Here is a 19,601-nt window from a genome sequence, read left to right on the forward strand (position 1 = left end):
GCTGTCTCCAGCACTGGCCTCCCATAGACTGGTTTTATACATTTGCTACAGATGACGGCTGAATCTGCGGGACGGTACACGTGACAACTGTTCTTTTTTCTTTTACAGTGCTTTATGTATAGCACCCTGGAGGAGAGTACGTTTAACCTTTTCATATGGATTTTGTGCCAGATGCAGTAATAGACCATACATGGTGGTGCATCTCTGTCTAAAGGCCCCTGAGCCAAGTCCCTCAGGCTCTCTGTCACTGGTCAGATTTTTGTTGGCCATCTGAGGGCAAGCAAAAGGTCTGTTTCAGTGGAATGTACTCATGCTATGCACACACACACACAAACATGCGTGAATACATCAATGTGCAACTGTTCACCTACACGTGGACATTATGTCACCCAAACACACTCATTCACAGCTGCAGCGGTGTTGCGTAGAACACTGAGATCACATTTTTCATCTGCAAATATTTAGCCAAAGAGCGAGAGAACAAGGCGTGCAGGCAGCACATGTGGAGCCGCCGGCTTGCTGCATACCTGCACTCGGCTACCTCAAGCTTCTGACCATGGTGTGAAGTTCCCACCAAGTGTTTCTACCTGGTGACCCCGTCTCTGCCTTTTGGCCTGGACCCCCTCCCAGACCTGCTCCTCGATCCTCACACATATACTCACACACAGAGTGAACAATGCCGACTTTCTCAGCTGTAACTGCTGGTGGGCGCCGGGCCAGGCCCCCACAGCTTTACGTGAGAGACGGCCCTGATGTGTCCCTTTGCGGAGCAACTTTATAAAACCTGAGGACAGACCAGAAACCCACGGAGGGCAGCTGGACTGAGACAGCTTTGTTCTCCGCTGACTTGTATCCAAAGTCAGTCGGTGAACAGAACTCACATTGTGCGCTTTTTCCATGAGTAAACTCAGGCTGTCAACACAGCCTCCTCTGCCTGCTCGAGCCGCTCTGGTTTGGGGAAAGACTGCGCTCCTTGTACCCGGGGAAGAAAAACCCATTTAGAATGGAGGATTTTTCTTTCTTCAATGAGCTGCTGAGATGCCAGAAATATGCATTGTTTACAAAAGAGATCATTCTGTGGTAATGAGGCAATTTCCACATGTCACCTTTTCCAGACCGGCATCAGGTGTGCATGGGAGAGAAACACACATCGTCGGCTGGTGCAGTGGGGTCACAGATTTTCCATTCTTTGCTAGCTGTAAAAGAGCACAAGTTGCCTAATCTGCAGACAGAATTTATCAAGCATACCAAATCAGGGCTTTTGTGTTTGTGCAGGCTGGAGTATGGCCACCATTGTGATACGAAGATTGGTTCTGTGGTCGCTGACTCACTAATTACAACCATTTATGCTAAGAGATAGAACACAAACAGTACAGGATAAAATCCATTTGCTGCTGACTTTTTCCATCCCCTCTGTTTGCCTATTGTGCTCATAATTATCCCAGCTAAAAAAATTATATTAATTGGACCTGCAAGGCTTGGACCAGTTCCATGGATGGATACAAATCTATTCATTTAAATGACAATGGTGTGTCTGCCAGCTGCTTTTCCCAGCGCACTCTAACCCCTGCCATTATCGCAAGTGAAAGAGTAATCAGCCTTCTCTGGGGCACATACAATGCACAGAAAGTGTTTTTCAGTGCAGAACCTTGTGCAGGATTGTCCCAGGGCATTTTTTTCGTGGCTTTAAAAAGCTTGAGGTTTTCATATGCAAAACCAGTCTTCAACTGAGCAGCAGCAGCAGCAGCAGCAGACTGCGTTAGACTTTATTGGAAGTAAAACTTTTGCCAATCAGCACTTCCAACCGAAGTTTATTTAACTCCAGCATAGGAACTGGGCCAAAAACCGTTAAAAGGGTTGTAGCCTCCCTTAATTCAGGGGTTTTCCCTCATTTTCTATGACACTATTCAGCTACAAAGTTTATCAATGAGAGCTTTGTGGCGGTCCTCACTGTTCCCAGGTTGCTTGAGCAAACAGTACAGTACAGATACCTCACACTCCTGCTTTATTTATCTGGAGCCAGAAAAATTCAATGTTTCCCTTATCCTCAATTTCATCTGTCAGTTATGTTACCCCCACCCACCCAAATACAGCAGAGCCCCTCTCCTCCATGTTTATTCTGGGGCAGGCAGACATCAAACGGCGACTTAACCGCAATGCCAGCAAGAGCCTGCAGGTCAGACCAGAGCATTCATCCTTTAAAACATGAATGGATGACAATGTGGAGTACGATTCCGGTTCTGGAGCTGAAGCAGAACCGTCATCGAGAGCATGCGTAGTCCGGACCCCGAACTGCTCGCTGGTTTAGTTTCTCCATCTGGTGGCAAAACTCAGAGGGATCCGTTTACCGTTCTTCGAATTTCAGGGATGAGGCACATCCTCTGAGAGACTCGTGTTCCACGGAGCCAGCGCCAGTCTGGGAAGACCATCAACAAAACTCAGCCTCTGGAAACATTACCAAAACCCCAAGCACTGTTACGCAACCTCAGCCTGTATCGTTCCCTCTCCTCAAAAACCAGATGTATGCAAAGATTGTTAAGTATTCCCCATAACTACATCATAATCCTCTGTCTTCTAAAGCAATCATTTGTTGTCAGAGCTTCTCCTTTGAGTGTGAGTGATGATTTATACGACGTGTGCAATTAGCAGATGATTCCTGCACGACTTAACGCTGCTCTTCCACTTTTTTTTACACTCTCCTCCTGGCGTCACTGTCAAAGCGCTGCACAGTGTGTATCTGCCGTGCTTTCATTGGAGCATCTGGGAAACAACTTAGTGACAATCACAGGACAGGACGGGAGTCGGCTCTCCACAAAATCTCTTTTCTCCCTGTCATGTATACATTACAGTGACACTGAGAACCAAAATAAACATGTCCCTGTAGTTTGAGTAATCCAATCTTTGTAAGGTAGCTACTGTTCTGTAAAGAGGGGCGCTCCACTTTTCTTTTCCTGAACACACTCCAAGATACACCCCTGAGCCCCTTGCCCAGATTACCAGTACCCCTGCACCTCTTTCCTCCCCCTCTGACAAGGGGGTATCAGGGCTATTATGGTGGCTCCAACAGATGAATAGACAAACACGTCCTGGTATGCTAAGTGAAGGGGAGAATTTACACTGGAAAGAAGAAAAGCTCTGTTGAAGATTTCTGCTATTAATGGCCGGTCTGAGAGCGTGAGGGGCTGTTTGGGGTGCGAGCCAGGTTGGGTGGGATCAGAGGCCTGTAGAAAGGATCTCAGTGAGTTTCCCGTGTCGAGGGAGCTGCACTCTCACTCCTCTGACAGGATGCTGTAAAGCTGTCACGGACTGAAGTGGGGATCTGATGACGACGCGCAGAGTTTGCGTTGGGCAACTGTGTGAACTCGGCCTTTTAGCCCGTAACACGAGTAGCGTCGTTCTGAAGTGGCTCAACTGACACTACAAGGAGGCAGCCCTCACACACACTCCTGCACGCTCTCATGCAAGCACAGAAAATCCCTCCCTCCTCCAGGAGAACAGTGTTGGCACTGTCGGAGCCCAGAGCAGTTCCCGGTGGCGTTACCCCAACTACAAAGAAGCTGCGTCTGTTTTTTTCTTTTGCATTCGCTGTGTGCTGCATGTGTTGCTGATCCATGTTTGTGTTGTTTTACAGAGGAGCTGAGGTGTGCTGGGGTCACATGTCCCGCCCTGCAGGTGCCCTCCTGCCCCAAGGGTTCAGTCCTGACCAAGAGTTACACGCCCCCTGCTGGCTGCTGCCCCTCCATACCACCCCAGTGCACCTGCGACCTCCGAGCCTGCCACAAGCCCCAGTGCCCGAGCGGACAGCACCCGGTTCCGCTCAGTCAGGCCAGCGGTCATCCAGGAGACTGCTGCGATGTCTTTGAGTGCCAGAAAGGTGAATTGCACCGAGCTGCACATTACACACTTTGACTGCTCTCCCACCAGGATTAGCAATTGCACAGTTGGTGTGAGATCCATCGTTATTTTGGAGGCAATTATTTTCCTCCGAGTAAGGCTTTCCTCCCTGCTGACCAAATGTCCACAGGAAAAAGGAAAGTTGCTGATTGGATAATTACTGTTGGGCTGTTTATCATGCCTCCCAGGGTTGAGGACCATAGTTCAAAGACATTTTTCCAAGGGTGTACCCACAAATGTTTCTATTGCCTAAAGGGACATTAAATATAATGGGTCATTTAAAAGGGATTACTGGTGTGAATTATGCTGGTGCAACATTTTCTCACCTGCAAGAAAAGAGATAGCAGGAAGAGAAAGCAGATGTTACTGACACATATAGAGCACGCAGAGTCAACCAGGAGAGTCAGGAAGGCAGCGAGCAGGGACCTGTGGCATCGACCTGTTTACTCTGCGCTCCCAACAAATATTCACTGTTTTACCAACAGAACAAATTCCCATTCTGGCCCCTCCACATGTATAAATGAGTGCCATGTCCCGGAATTAATGGACTTAACAAGCCCAGTGACCAGAAAAGTGCTTAGGCTACGAATTTGCTCAACAGAAGTGCAGTGTCAAAGGGTTCCTGTCTGGTCACACGTCCAAAGGGAAAAGGTTCAACAGTTCATTGATGGGAATGCTTTTTATGTGCTCCAGTCTGCCAGTGGGGAGGGTAATCGAGTCCGGCAGGCCGGCGGGGGCTGAATGGCAGCCGTGGGGGCCATGGGATCAGTGTTTTGATAACAAGTGTCTGCTGCTCTTTGGGCCTGGGGCTTGATGCCTTTTGTGCTGGTCCTACTGTCCGTTAGGCCTGCATGACTGCGTGCCGTGTCAGAAAGCTCCACAGACGTGGACGTGGACACGCACTGGGCCCCCCTTCGCCAGCTCCACAGTCCTGCAGAGGCCTCCAAAACACCCGGCTGTAAATACAGCATCTCACAGAGTCAGAGTTTCTTTTAAGTGCCTATCCCCCAGTGGAACACATTTTAACACGCCTCGCATTGTCTCGCTGTGTGAGGCTTGGACTGATTAAATTGTTTCCATTGCCCACTTGGCTGAAGGCAGATATTTAGTCAGGGTCAGTGTGTGCAGTGACAATAAGCCCCACCTGTGTGTTTTGGCCTCCATCAGTTGTGGTCTCTGCTCCACTATTGGCTGAAAAAGGGTCGTATCTGTGCAGCAGAGCAAACCTGGCAGCACCACCCCGACCTGATGTCATCTGATGTTACAGAGGATCCCTGTTTAGCCGTGCTCTGCTGTTTATCAACACTTCGGCTGGCACATATTCCGCTCATGTCCCCGGTAGTCAGCTGTGGACGCAGAGTCGGTTCAGGACTGCACATGCTCTGCAGTGATTTATGCTGGCGTTAAGCAATGAGGCTGAGCTCACCACACTAATGGTTCTCAAGGAGCTCAGCTTGACTTTGTTATAAACACGCAGCCAACAACAGCCATATCCTCAGAAGTTGATTAGTGGTTGTGTTAGTGACATGTTAGTATATTGCCAGTTGATATTCTAAACTGATCGCTATAAAGTGGATTTTAATAAATATCATTATTCGTCTCTGGGAAAAGTCCCCTTTCTCGGTGAGGTTTTGCTCTGTATGCCTGGAAACCAGAATAGGCAGCAGACTGACAGTCCACTATGAATGATTCAGACAGGTTCAGGGTCAGTGATCTGTGGCCCATCCATCTCCACATCCAGTCCTCACCTCAATTTAGAGAAGACGGAACATCACAAAGCACGAGTGGAATTTAGACTCTGTGCCGCAAGTTGTTTTAGGGATTACCATTAACAAACACAGCGGAAATCACATGTGAGCATCCCCTCATGTGACTTCCTATTGCTTCTGCGAGCGTTAAAAACCCCAATGCCTTGGCTTTTGATTTCGGCCAGCTAAAGTACTTATTGCATTTTCTCTGCTTGGTTTTGCTGCACGCAAAGCGGGACGGCAGGAATACTGAGCGAGGGAGGAAAAGGCAGGAAAATGGCAAGGAAGGGAATAAAAGATCAACAAATCCCCGCTCCACTTTCAACTCAGCTGGCGCACCTGCTTCGTGTTAAGAGTGCAGCGCTGGTTGTCGGCAGGCATGGGGTCACTGGCGCAGACACTTTGAGTCTGCGCTCAAAGGCATGGCGTACAGATGCCGCCGTAACCTCTGCTCACATTTATAGAAACCGTTGCCCCCACATGTGCTTGCATGTGTGCAATACGTACGCTCACCTAACTGGCGTAGCGGCTCCTCTCCGAGTCGGGAGGCGTTTCTTACATAACCGCATTGTCTCACTTCCCTCATGTTGGAGTGTGTTTGATGAAAAGTGTGGTTAGTTCGGATCCTATAATGCTGCGTCACCCAAACCACTGTGGTACATCTGAATGTGTAATCTGGTATTACCATTGAGATGTCATGCTGTAATCTTCCTGCTCCTTTGGCTGCACAAGTAGCATCATTAATTTTGAATGGTTGATCGCATTTGTTTTGTAGAAACTACAACCGTACACCAGCTACTTTTCCTCCTGTTTTCCTCTTTTACACACACACATGCATACGTGGACGGGCTCAGAAACACAGATTTCATGGGGATGGCGTACAATGAGCGGGGTCGAGGTTTTCCCGTGCAGCTTTACCGAGCTCGTTGTCTGCGCACAAGATCTGATATTGGTTTTCCGACCGCGCTGTAACTAAGCTCATTTTATTTCATAGTTGGAGGAATGCAGCTAAAAGAGGTTCTAAATGCTTGGATGCTTTTGGAAAAGACAGGCCAGAGCATTGATTCACTCCACCTGCCACCAGCACACTGAGCCCAGATTCTGCCAAAGCCTCAGACCCACTACTGTTTTCTTTTACTCTGCACCGCAAGAGTCCAGAGCCTTTTCAAGACTTGATAGATCCCTGTGAAATTCCTCCTCACGGACTCCATTTCATTGTCTGATAAATGCCATTTCCACCCCACAGGCTTAACCTCAGCCGTCGGATTCCACCTCGGCACCATTTGGTTCTGATAAACATTTCCATCAATAGCAGAAAATGAACAGATGTTTATGAATTTGTAATAGACTGTATACAGTTGTGATAGCATCGCGCTGATGAGGTTTGACATTTCGGGTAAAAACTGCATTTTTCCTTCATATGGTCGTGACGAGAAAATTCTGGTGTTCAATCTGGGCCAAATTTTAAGGACACCTGACGGAGCATCATGTTCTCATCCATCAACCGCAGAATTTATTTTAAGGTTGACGACATCTGTCTGATTGTTCTTCTCCTTTTTTTTTTCTTTTACAGTTTCTCCCAAGTGTGTCCACAATGGAAAGGATTTCTCTGAGGGAGAGGTGTACCGCATGGACCCCTGCTGGCTGTGTCAGTGTCGGGGAGGAATCTCCTTCTGCTCCAAGGCAGAGTGCGCCGAGCTGGACTGTGAAAACTTCTACATTCCTGAGGGCGAGTGTTGCCCCGTCTGCATAGGTACACGCGTTTATGATATTCTTAAAATACAGCAATCCAGTTCATCATTTTAACACGGTTGAAGCTGGAAGATTCTGGTGTTTTGGAGGTTTGAGACACTGATGCAGCAGAGGTAGAGGCGATATCAAAATTCCCTGACCCTTACCTCCAGCGACCCCGCTATAATGGAACCCTCATATAACCAGCTTCCACGGTTGTTAACAATTCTGGCATATAGGCGGCACAGCAAAGAGCCAGCCGGGGGTTCATTTCCACTAGCGGAGACTTAAGAACATAAAAACCCTCTTTTAGTGTGCAGGGCATGCCTTTGTAAGCTGTGGATCTGACTTAATGGGGGGGTGGCCCACTTGCAAAAACACATGTGCTCAAAGCCAGGTAAGGAGCTCTGATATGTGTATTTGGGATTGTTAAAAAAAAAAAAAAAAAGTGGGGGGCTCCAGCCCATGTGGCAACCACATTACAGTCTGCCAGAGGTTTGTGGATGGAGACGGTAGCCAGCTTTGGCCTTTGCCTGCGTGGCTACAGTTGATCAGATGCATGAGAGAGAAGACAAAAGAGTGCAGAGGAGATCATGTTAGGTCAGTGTTGGAGGTACACCTGGAATGTGCAGGCGTTTAGATGGTGTGGAATGCTTTCATCTTCACCTTATGGAAAGCTGCTCCTTCTTACTGCATCACTCACCAAGAGGAACATTGGATATGATGCTCAATGTGGATTACAAGGTGTATTAAAGGTTAACTGGTGGTGATTATACTTAAAGCAGTACTTAATATTTCTATGGGAAAGAGGTTGCCTGTCATGATAATCTCTGAGAGAATTACCAGCAGATTCTAAAGATTTACAGAGACTTTTTTGTTGTTGTTGCTGTTTTACTTTGTTCTCACCATTCATCTCAACATTGTTCAGAGTAGGACAAAATCATTATGCACACTCCCACCATCATCAGACATTAGATAGAATGTGACTAGATGGTGACCATGGTGGAGAATTTAGCAATTGAAGAGTCGGATATTTTACTCATGAGCTGGTAGTGACCAAAAATTGAGAACTGGATTTGTCAGATGGACAAAAACATCAATCTTAATGTTGCTCTCTGTCTGTTGGATGTATAGATGCTAACACAAGCTGTGAAGTAATAATAGGTCAGTGTTTCGTTAACAGTTTGTCTGCAATGAATAAGAAGTAGCTCCTGTGCATTACATCAAGGTATGACAAGCATGTGCAAGACTGTGTGATTTAGCCTGTGAAAACTTGACTCGGGTTTGGAGACTGTTTAACAGCAAGCAAACAGAAAAATGCTGTTGAGTTGCATTGTGGGACCTGTAGGCTTGCTTGCAGCTTGACCCAGTCCTGGCAGCAAACTGGACAGCTGGACCTCCGCTGCATTGCTTTCAGCAACTCTTCTATTCAGTCTCTCTTACAAAACAGCAAAATGATGAGTGAAACTTCTAAAGTTTTATTCTAACAGTCAAAGTGCAGCCCGCATGAGGTGTACACAGCGAGAGAGAAAAATAGATCCTGTTCAGGTTAATCACAGCCAGATGGTCGGAACCTCAATAGCCAAAACTCAGCAGGGATCAGATATTACAAATAGGACTCCTGTGTACAGTACACAGCAACCTTCCTTCCTCACACACATTCAGCGAGCAGCGCCGCACCCGTAAACACAGAGAAATATGAACACACCTTTGTTCCACACTGACACCGAGAGAAAATGCTGAGACCACCTTCTAACCTGCCTCCAAAACAAGTTAAACTGTTTATAGTAAATGGGGGGAAAAAAGGCTTTCAGAGCTGGGCTAAGGCTTCATACATCACCTCAAGCTGAGCAGAGGGGCTTCACAGATTGGCTTTTAAACTGTCCCAAACTTTATGGTTCCTACTTAAGGCTAATGGCAACAGAAATGAAATTTTTAAAGTGCTTTCTTTGCTTTGGAGCAGAATTTATGGTATAAAATGCTGGTCTAGCCTTTGACCTTTTGGGGTCACAGCTGAAACTCACATGGAGAAGTTCAAGCTTTCATCCAAAAAGCGAGCGGACGCTGTGGGGAACAGCAGTTATGAATGTCATCGACCGTTCTGTTTCCAATTACCAAATCTCTCTCAGGACGGCGGAGCAATGGCCCAAATTTCAATTGTCTCATTTGAACTTAAATCCCTACGTATGTTGTCACAAAGCCAGCGGCCTCGCCCATCGATAAATGTAAATATGTCATCCAGATTCAACACTGTTTTCTCTCTAGTTCTTGGTCAAAGGCCAGTTTTCATAACTTGTTAGCTCCCTTGTGGAGTATCCTGCTTCCTACAGCTCTGCTCTCACTCTGCCTCCCGTTAATTCAATCACAGCAGAGGATGTAGTATCAGACACACTGCACTGCAGCTTTGGCTTTAATTTAATGGCTTTCATTCATGGAAGCCAAACCAAACTATACATGTGACTTCGCTCAGGATTAGATCAAACATTCTCGTCTTCGCGCTTCTTCCAAAAACCCACAGTCTCTTTCTTTCCTCTCAGATGTGGAGCTGCTGTCGATGGACAGCACTAAGGCCAGTTGCTGGGTGAACAATAAGCTGCGAGCTCACGAGGAGCAGTGGAAAGAGGACGACTGCACGTTCTGCCAGTGTGTGGATGGAGAACCTCACTGTACAGCCATGGCCTGCAAACAGAGCTGCCAGAACCCTGTGAAGATCCCTGGAGAGTGCTGTCCCTTCTGTGAAGGTACACTGTTGCTCCTCTTTTATATTTAATAAATATATATATATATATGTATGGCTAGCATCAATAAAAGCCACACATTAGCACACAGACCATTTAGGAGGCTCCTGTGGCCCTGCAGCTTTTCTACAGAGGCCGTGTCGGCATGGGCTCATTAAAGGGGAGGCCGCAGAGCATTCTTCAAGCTGCAGGGTTCTTTGTGTTCCTTTATTACCCTTGCCCGCCAAAATGAGACCCACCTGTGTGCGCGAGGCTACGGCATGCTTTTAACGCAGGAGGCTGCATAATTGAAGTGGATCCTTTTTTAAAAAGTAATTAGTTACAGCTCGTTGGGCCGCTCCTCCCACCGAACGTGGCAGGAGGCGTTTGATGGGAATGGCGATGGCACATGTGTGTGTGTGTGTGTCTTGTTCCATCCTCGTTTATTGTCGCTTGGCCCCGATTCAAGAGGCTCTGGGCAGCGCTAGTCTGACTTCAGTCCAGGCTGTGTTTGCGTTCTCTTATCACTGGTAGTTTTAGAATTACAACATGCTCCAGACACATTCGACTTATTAATGGGAGACAGTTCCGCACAATAAGACGGCGGTATAATCCCCCCTCAGAGTGCGACCCACCCTGGTGTAATTGCTCTACATTTATCTGTAATTACTGTTTATAAGTAGAGCGGTGTAAATAGGTAGCTATTACGGCTGGCACAGAAAGCACAGATGAAGAGCTACACCTGAGGGGCTTCAAGCACACGTATATAAAACAACAAATTCATAACAGTTCCCTCATGCAAAGCTGTCAACCTCCATCATCTCTTTTGTTCTGCAGAGCCTTCCTATGAAACTGTTAGCCCCATGCTATGTCCTCCTCTGGAGAACTGCTCCCTGTCCGGGAACGACTGCCCCTTTGGCTTCCATCAAGACAAAAATGGATGTCTCCTCTGCCAGTGTCTCAACAGTAAGTTCACTTTCCTCACTTTGTGTTTAAAGGGTTAAAGTTTCAGGGAATAGGTTGCAGAAGCATGACCGATTTATACATGTCCTCTGACATGCTGCTTCTTGCAGTCTCGCGTTACAGCGGTGGACATACAGCGCTCTATTTACATGTTTGCTCACGCTGATGTCAGGAAGAGAAACCAAAAAAAGACAACCGCTCGGTTTTGACAGCACCGCGGACATGTTGATATTCATCTCAACTTATGTGTGTCTTTGCAAGGTTCTCTTGTCACAGGAATGTTTTCTGTGAGCAGCCCCATAGCTACTCATGATGGATTGTTGTGCCCGTGATCAGATGACCTCTCTCTCAACTCTTTCAGATGACTCCTGCCCCGACCTGGGGAAATACTGCTCCCTGCAATGCCCAATGGGATATGAGAGGGATGATTTTGGCTGTGAGGTGTGCGAGTGCAGTATCCCCACGCCCAAGTGCCGACCTCTGACCTGCACTAAGACTTGCCCCTATGGATACGTGTAAGTACGCCCATCGATCTCACGGGTTTCTCATCCCCCCAAAGACCAGCAACGCTCATTTTTCAAGCATGTTTTTTTTGGTCTGTTTAAAAGGCAGCTTTGGTCCTACACAGCCACAAGACAGACGAGTTTGAGTGGCTTGTAGAGATTGGAGAATGAGAAAAATGTGCTCCAGTTGAGATGAGGGTTAAAGGGATTTAATTCTCTACATTATAAAGTAATTTTCCCCCACCCACCTCTTGTATGTCATTTGCTGTGGTTAATATTATGAGGTGGTGCCCCGAGGCTGCTGCCTGTTTAAAAGGAAGTACAACAGGTTATTGCAACAGTAGTTTGGCATCCAGGATCAAAGGGTCTACCTTGGTGGCCAATCTGAGGTGTCTAAACCTATGTGTTCGTCTGAGTAATTCACTGTGAGGTCCACACCAGCCTCTCAGCCCCCCTGCGATGCCTCTCCCCCCTAATCCCATTTAACCCAATCAAACATCTGGAAGTGCTCTCTACCGGGACGCTCGGTCCCCGGGCACCACTCTCGTTTCATAAATCATCATCCTGTCACAAAACATCGATCAAAAACCAACACCAGGACAAAAGCGGCCTTTATGAGGCGCGCACAGTTCTGATATTTCAACCCCTACGCTCGCTCGAGATGGGCCCCGATAATGTGAGCAAGAGGAGAGCGGAGAGGATGAGGAGGATTCTGTGGGGAACAGAGGAGCAGGAAGTCCGAGCTTTATCCTTCATAAGCAGCTGTTTAGGTCTCGCCTCAGAAGTCTGAAATCCTGTGAGAGCCTGCCAGCCTTACAATGCAGATCTGTCTTCTCACACAGGACTCCTGCATGTAGCCACCACAAAGAAACCAAAAAGCACAAAGGATCTCTGTTTATACAGGATGTATTGATGACATCCTGTGAGCACTGTGAGGCATATGTGCAAAACTTGACGGCCTCGAAAGTGGGACGAATGCAAACCTTATAAAAAATGTTCATACGCGTGTTAAACTCTCCTCTCTCGTGTTAACGGTCCACATTCTCAGGCCGGTTCTTACGGCTCTAAGTCGTGTTTGGAGTGCCGGTAGTGTGTTTTCCATCCTTCATAGCTCAAAATCATCACTGTGACCACACAGGTCATGAATGGCATTCTTCTGGCCATCACAGTTGCGGCACACTGGAAATTGTGCCGAGCCAGCAGTCCCAGACCGGGGGCCCCCAGTGTCTCCCCAAGCCCCTCTATCCCCCTGGAGCCCAAAGCGCTGCTTGGCATTCCACACACCATCTTTAAACAAAGCCTTGCTCTAAGGTCGCAGCACTCTCTGTCTCCGTATTTGTACAGTGAGGCTCTGGCCAAACCCCGCACAGTGTTGTTTCAATGGCTGTTATTGCTGTTTCAGCATAGATAGGCTCCTGTGTTTGCTGAGCCTCACATGCTCTGTCCTCTTTATGGGACACAGCACCGCATCATCGGTCCGAGGGGGTCGTTTAATTTACACCGGCACGGCAGATGAAGATTAATCGAGTAATTATCCGAGCTTAATGAGGCCGTTGCATTATACAGGAATCATCACTTACCTGCAGCGAAGAGGACAGAGAGGAAAGGCTAAGTGGCTGAGTGAGAATGAATGAGACAGGGAGGGAAGGAGAAGGAGTCCAGAGTGAGAGAAGTGTAGACACAGGTCATTCTTTCATCTGGGTTTTGACAATTTATCAACCTGCAGCTCATCCATGTTTTATTAGGCAGATAATTGGATCCAACTGGTCTATTTCCAGCCTCTGAGCTTCGTTCTGCTCTTCTCTCAGCATGCAGGGCTTTCCCTTTAACGCTGTTATGCTCTGACGATTGAGCTCAAATCGTCACTTGTATTTGACCATCAAAAGGCCTGTCTTTATCTGTAACATCAACAGAGCTGTATCATCTACATTAACTCTTATCTTGCCACTGCTCACTGATCGTCTTAAATGTCCTCCAGAGACTTTTTGGAGCAATAAGGATGGCAGCGGGGTGAATTGAAAGCATCTGAATTAGCTTTAGATTGGCTCTTTCAGAGTCTTTGGGTTGGTATGATGTGCAAACCGCAGGGATCTCACATGTTGGCCTTTTATTTGCCCTTCTTCAAAGGCAGTTAATATAGAGAGGGGAAAGCAGCTCCAGATGTTGATTATTCTTGACTTGAGCATCTGGGTTTCACTGTGTCACAACACCATGTTGTTCCACAGATCTCCTAAAGAAAACCTCAACGTGAAGCAATTTTAAACTCTGTTTGAGCTACACAGGAGCGGTATTGTTTACTTCCTAACACACTGTTTACTTCCTGACACGCTGTTTGCTTCCTGACACGCCGTTCTCGTGATTGAGCTTTATTGTCGCGCGCCTCATCATCGCGTGCCTGTTTGTCGGCCTGCAGGAGGAACAAGCACGGCTGTGAGATGTGTCGCTGCGTCAAGTGTCCTCCCTTCACCTGCGACAAGCACTGCAGCAACGGCTACCGGCAGAACAGGAAGGGCTGCTCCATCTGCATGTGCAAAGGTAACCGAGATCTCTTTGGAATCGGGATTCATTGTGGGTAAAAGGGTTCTACAGAGGCTGAGTATTAGGTAACCAGAAAGTTGATAGGTTGCAAAGGAGACACTTCCTATCTCACAATGGACGTCTGTAGTGAGGCTGCAGCTGATGATTGTTTTAATTGTAGACTAATCAATATTGTCCTGAGTAATGGATTAGGTGTTTGGTTTATAAAATATAAATGTTGATCAGTGTTTTCCAACATCCTCACATCTTGCTTTGTCCATAATTTAAAGATATTCAGGTTATTGTCATAAAGGTATAAAAAAAAAGAAGAATTTTTCAGATTTTAAAAGCTGGAATCAGACAATCTATTTCTTTTTTCTAATCGGTTAATCGCTGCAGCTTGGTAAACGTCTTTAAACAACATTTCTTTGAGATTTTAGAAACCTCCTTTGCAAAAATCACACTGGGTTTTTACTGACTCAGTAGTACTCCCTATGAAAAAGAAAATGGAAATTCATGTTCAAAACTGATGGATTGAACTCTTGGCTAACCAAGACCCGGGCAGTATCCCAGCATTATTCCACTTGATATCAATAACATGACAGTAGATGGAAGATGCCTACTGCGAGCTGCCAACAAGCATCAGCATGAAGGAAAATTCTGAAAAGTCGTAATTTATTTTGAATTCTACACAAGCGGTGCCGCTGATAATTTATTAGGGGCTGAACGATGTGATGATTTTAAATCGTGGATGATCGTACTTTGGCGTGAGATCTGGGTTTTTTTTGCTTCACATGAGCAGAGCAACAGTTGGTTGTGGCACAACGAGGACGACATACTACGTATCTTAGGTTTATAACTTAACAACTAATCTATAACTGTATGATCACATGAATTCAATTAAATATTTATGCTCAGAACGAGGATCACGGCATCAATGAAAAGACAAAATGTTCACTTTGCACAAAATCCTGTGAAGATTTGCTCAATTTTATGTGAAATTTACTCGGCACAGTCATTTATTTATTAACCTTTCCTTTTTTTAAATAATTTAATTAGCTTGTCTTTGCTTTGCTCTATAGTCAAAAGGTTTAACTGCCATTAAACATACATTCATGGCACCCAGAGGATGAACCCTGCTTATCTTTGCAAGCTCTTAATCTTTCTTGCATATTCAGGTCAACAGTTGGACTTCAATTCATACATTCATAGTTTATCAAGACCTCTACTGAATAAGCTCCTTCTTATAATATATGCATCACCCACCTCTAAACAGTTTAAATATCGAGCTTCCTCCTCCTTATATTTACCTACAGTTCCAAAACAAGCGCTGAGCTGTAAGCAGTGTAAGTGGTGGAGGACAGGCGGAGAAAGGACAGCGTTGTGAGCGGAGATGAATTTCTGATACGAAGCTGCAGCTGTGATTTCCTGTGACCTTTTGCTTCTCTGCGTCCAGACTGGGACTTTTATGTGCGCTTATTTTGCTTCTTGTTGGTGTTTAGCTCCGTCCAGGGGATGTGTGCGCGACTCTAATTAGATTCCCTCGACCTCGGAGTTTAAAGCTAGTATGCAGAAGCCGTATTTATGCTCCACCACATTTTATGCGTTGTGTTTGTTTTGCCGTTTTAGCTGCGTTATAAATATTTCAGCCCTCATGGTTTTCTCGTATGGCGAAACGATCGGTGCACCTGGCTCCGCACCTCCACAAACAGAGGAACACACACAGACTAAACCGCTGTTTACCTGATTTTGAAACTCTTGACTCAGACTCTCTGTCGGCTACTAAAATATTTAGACAGGTAAACTTTTTTTTGGAATCTGATTTTTTTTTTGTGTGTGTTTTTTAAGATATAAAAATAGAAGAGAATAGACATCGAAACATCTGTCTGAACAGAGCAACGCTGCACAGCTCACTGCGCTCAGCTTTATTCCAGATCCCTAACAAGCTTTAAAAGCCCTGCTGCGTCAACTTCGCAACTCGGGCTCTTAACAAGGTTTATGTGTCTCAGCAACAACCTTTTAGTTTTCTGTCAGCGGAGAAAAATCAAGGGGGAAATGTATTAAGCTGCCTTCTTATAAATTGATTATTGGCAAATAAATACGCGATGAAGGAAGGTCAAATCATAACTGTTCCACTATATGAAACCATAACCACCTTGCTCTCACTTTAGCCTTTAATGAAATTGGATCTAAGACAATAACACCGGCCCATTTTACTGTAAATCATAAAGGCGCTTAATGAAATTTCCACAGTGAATTTACAAGTTTCTTTGCCACAGCAGGCTGCGTTGCTTCTTTTTTTTGTTGCACAGCTATTCCCTAGCCGCCCCACTAATGTCTTTCATGTCTGTGTCTGCAGACAGTGGCCACGTCCCAAGCACCACCGCGGCTGCCCCGATGCCCAGCTACTGCCTCACCTCCAACGGGCACCGATACGAGGAAGGCGACGGCTGGCACGACGGCTGCCGTGACTGTTACTGCCACTCGGGCCGAGAGATGTGCGTGCTCATATCGTGCCCCGTTCCCAGCTGCTCTCACCCCGTCGTCAAGCCCGACCAGTGCTGTCCGACCTGCGAGGGTACGTCTCGGCGTTTCAAACTTCTTTTTTTTAAAATACAGGATCAAAGGATCATTTCAGGTTATTGCAACTATTTTCAGAATGTTGGCTGGTGTGTAGTAAAAACACAGCGAGTCAGTTCTGGGAATGCGTGGCTCAGAGGAAGTCTGATGGGGCAAGAAACACAAGCAGGCAGGTTTTAAACAAACCACCATGTTGGTTAGACTCATTTGGAGTAAATGAGGGAGAATGGTGCAATTGTTCACCGAGCTATTCATTGAAAACCTCCATCCTGGCTTGCACAATGACTTTCTAGTCCCCCTACCTCCTGTACATGTCTCCAGTGCACTACATCACAGTATTTCCTGATCTCACTGTATCATCGTCACAACCAACGAAGCTGAAGTCCTAAACAGAAAATAAAGTTTGAATAAAGTGGAATAATCCTTTTCAAAGACAGTGCTCTAACAGTGATTCAGCTTTGGATCGTTTTCTAGCTTTTAGATCTTAAAACTTGGTGGCCTCTTGAACTTCCAAACACACATTCTCTATCTGTTTCTCTAAAAATGGAAGGCACACTGATCCACACTTTTTTCTTTTTTTTTTTATCCACCACAACCCTTCGACTCATGAGGGATATTTATGGAGGAGTGACTCAGTTGGCTGTTCAAATATTTAGGAGTAAAAGAATGTCTACAACTTTCAGAAGCTTTGCACACTTTGCAGTCAGGGGACAACAGGCTAACTCTTTGCAGATGTCTGCTACTCTGCTGGACGGAGAAATGTTTTCACTAAATTAGTGTCAAAAAACAACTGTAGACACCAGCGTCCACTGCCTGAGGCTTCCTTTTTAATGGACAGTGGCCTCTTAAACGTCCTTATTCCAGTAACCTCCGACTGTTTGCTCTTTGGAGATTCTTGTCTCACATTATTGTGTAGCAGTTACGGTTAAGGGCTGAATGTTTGGCAAGAAAGCCGGGATTTGATGTTAGAGGTGACTGATTTTGTGCTTCTCCTCTTCCTCTATGTAGATGAATCAGGCAGCGGCCAGCCAGAGGGGATGGACATGGTGGTGTGCAGAGCCCCTGGGGGGGAGTTTTATGTGGAGGGGGAGACCTGGAACCTGGACGAATGCACACGTTGCACCTGCAGGAAGGGACGCGTCCTGTGCGACACTGAAGTGTGTCCCCCGGCTCTCTGCCAGACCCCAGTCAGGAACAAGGACACCTGTTGCCACGTATGCCCAGGTAATCAAAAAAGCCCAGGCTTTGCAAAAGTTGGGGAACTTTCAGTCGGGGGGGAGGCTGAATACCTCCAGGAGGGGCCGTCAGAAGTTTAGGTAGAAGGCAGAGAAAGTTTAAAGCTGTTTTGGATGTGCTATCAGCATGTGGTTTTGGAAGGTCTTGCATGTTGCACTCTGTCGGGCAGTTTTATGTCAGGCACACAGGCTCATAAAGAAACCAGCCAAGACCGGTTGGGTTTACATAGAGATCCTCCAGGCAGGCAGCAGCACATGTGGACCGCTTTTACCCGGCGGCCCACACTGGAGGTTCATCTAACTCCCTTTGCTGGAAGCGAAAGAATGCAACTAATCTTTGCTGAATCTGTGCTATTTCTCCGGTTATGGGAATATAGTTTGAAACAAACGTCTACGCAAATGCAAAACCACACGCATATTTTATTTACAACTGTTCCCAAACACTCCGGTCTCTCTTATACACTTATAAACTTCTAAACAACATATCCCAAGCACTCCCAAGCATGAGGCCCACAAATCAGCAATGCATGACTGCGCCTGAGAGCTGCTCCTTGAGAATGCCGGTCCCGCCTTATCGCTGCATCTCCCTTCACAAAAGCAGATTGTCAGAGGCCGGCCTTTGATATATGTATGGGCCTGGTCACCAGGAATGTGGGAATAATACACATCTCACTGACAGGCCCTGTGATGTATGTGTACAGTGGAGTGGTGCTGTGTGTACATGCTAACGAAGTCTTTGGTCATGAAAAGGCAATAGATCTCAGGCCTGCGGGGGTCTGATGAGAGAGACAGATAAGGTCCGAGCCCTAGCTGACATCTCCCATATGGAGTCACTTGCGTTTGTGTTTAACATACAGTAAAGCATCTTATCTTGCGCCCTAAAGGCCTAATAACCCTTTGTGGACTGATGTGTTGTACAGCAAGGTTAAATGAAGGAGTTGTTCAGAAGCAGGCGCCTTGAGTGTACAAAAGTAGGTTTTTACTTTAAAAAAAAAAAAGACTATTTTCTCCAAGCTGTAGCTCTACATTTCCAGGTAAAGAGGCCATAAAGTGACATACCGCAGTTTCACCTTTGTGGTTTTCCATGATTGACCCAATTTACACCTGTGTGCACCCGTAGACGAGACCCTCAGCCCCTTGCTGCCGGTGAACAACAGCCAACAGGAGTACTGCATAACCAGCGATGGGGACGTGCTGCTCGCCGGAGACTCCTGGAAGGCCAACGCCTGCACCAGCTGCACCTGCAACAACGGCACCATTCAGTGTTTCTCCCAGCGCTGTCCTGCTGCCAACTGCAGGGTGCCCGTTTTGCGCAAGGGCCAGTGCTGCCCACACTGTCTCGGTGAGTATTTAAGTGCGTCGCAGTAAAGAGAAAAGCAGCCTTTTATACAGTGCATGCGCCAAAGTTGTCTTTAGACTCAGCTTTGAGTGTTTTTATTGCACTGAAAATACAAAATAAAAAAAAAAAGAGTGAGTTTAGACACTAAATGTAGTTTATATTCCATACTAAAATGTAGTTTATGTAACACTTCCACTTACTGTGCAAAAAAATACCATCCTTTATAAGAAGTGGTGCCACTGGAACAAGACACAGCCTGTTGAGGGAAAAGCTGTAATTCATAACGCCGCATGTCAAAGAAAGAGAGGGAATGCCAGCGTCCAGACTGACTGTGTTTGTGTGTGTTTGCTCGTTAGACGTAGCCACTCTGGCGC

The 19,601-nt window shown here is 46.4% G+C and overlaps 1 protein-coding gene across 1 annotated transcript in view; it reads left to right on the forward strand.

Moving 5' to 3' along the window:
- LOC103367063 (cysteine rich transmembrane BMP regulator 1 (chordin-like)) overlaps window positions 1-19,601 on the forward strand; it is a 33,659-nt gene that overhangs the window by 9,970 nt on the left and 4,088 nt on the right. Inside the window, exons 4-12 of the mRNA XM_008294974.1 lie at window positions 3,632-3,874; window positions 7,216-7,395; window positions 9,911-10,114; window positions 10,928-11,056; window positions 11,415-11,568; window positions 13,970-14,091; window positions 16,433-16,651; window positions 17,662-17,877; window positions 19,009-19,230. Of these exons, the coding sequence (XP_008293196.1) occupies window positions 3,632-3,874; window positions 7,216-7,395; window positions 9,911-10,114; window positions 10,928-11,056; window positions 11,415-11,568; window positions 13,970-14,091; window positions 16,433-16,651; window positions 17,662-17,877; window positions 19,009-19,230 (1,689 nt within the window). The remainder of the gene's footprint in view (window positions 1-3,631; window positions 3,875-7,215; window positions 7,396-9,910; window positions 10,115-10,927; window positions 11,057-11,414; window positions 11,569-13,969; window positions 14,092-16,432; window positions 16,652-17,661; window positions 17,878-19,008; window positions 19,231-19,601) is intronic.

Source organism: Stegastes partitus, unplaced genomic scaffold (genome assembly GCF_000690725.1).
Source record: "Stegastes partitus isolate 25-593 unplaced genomic scaffold, Stegastes_partitus-1.0.2 Scaffold1010, whole genome shotgun sequence".
Classification (NCBI taxonomy): Eukaryota; Metazoa; Chordata; class Actinopteri; family Pomacentridae; genus Stegastes; species Stegastes partitus.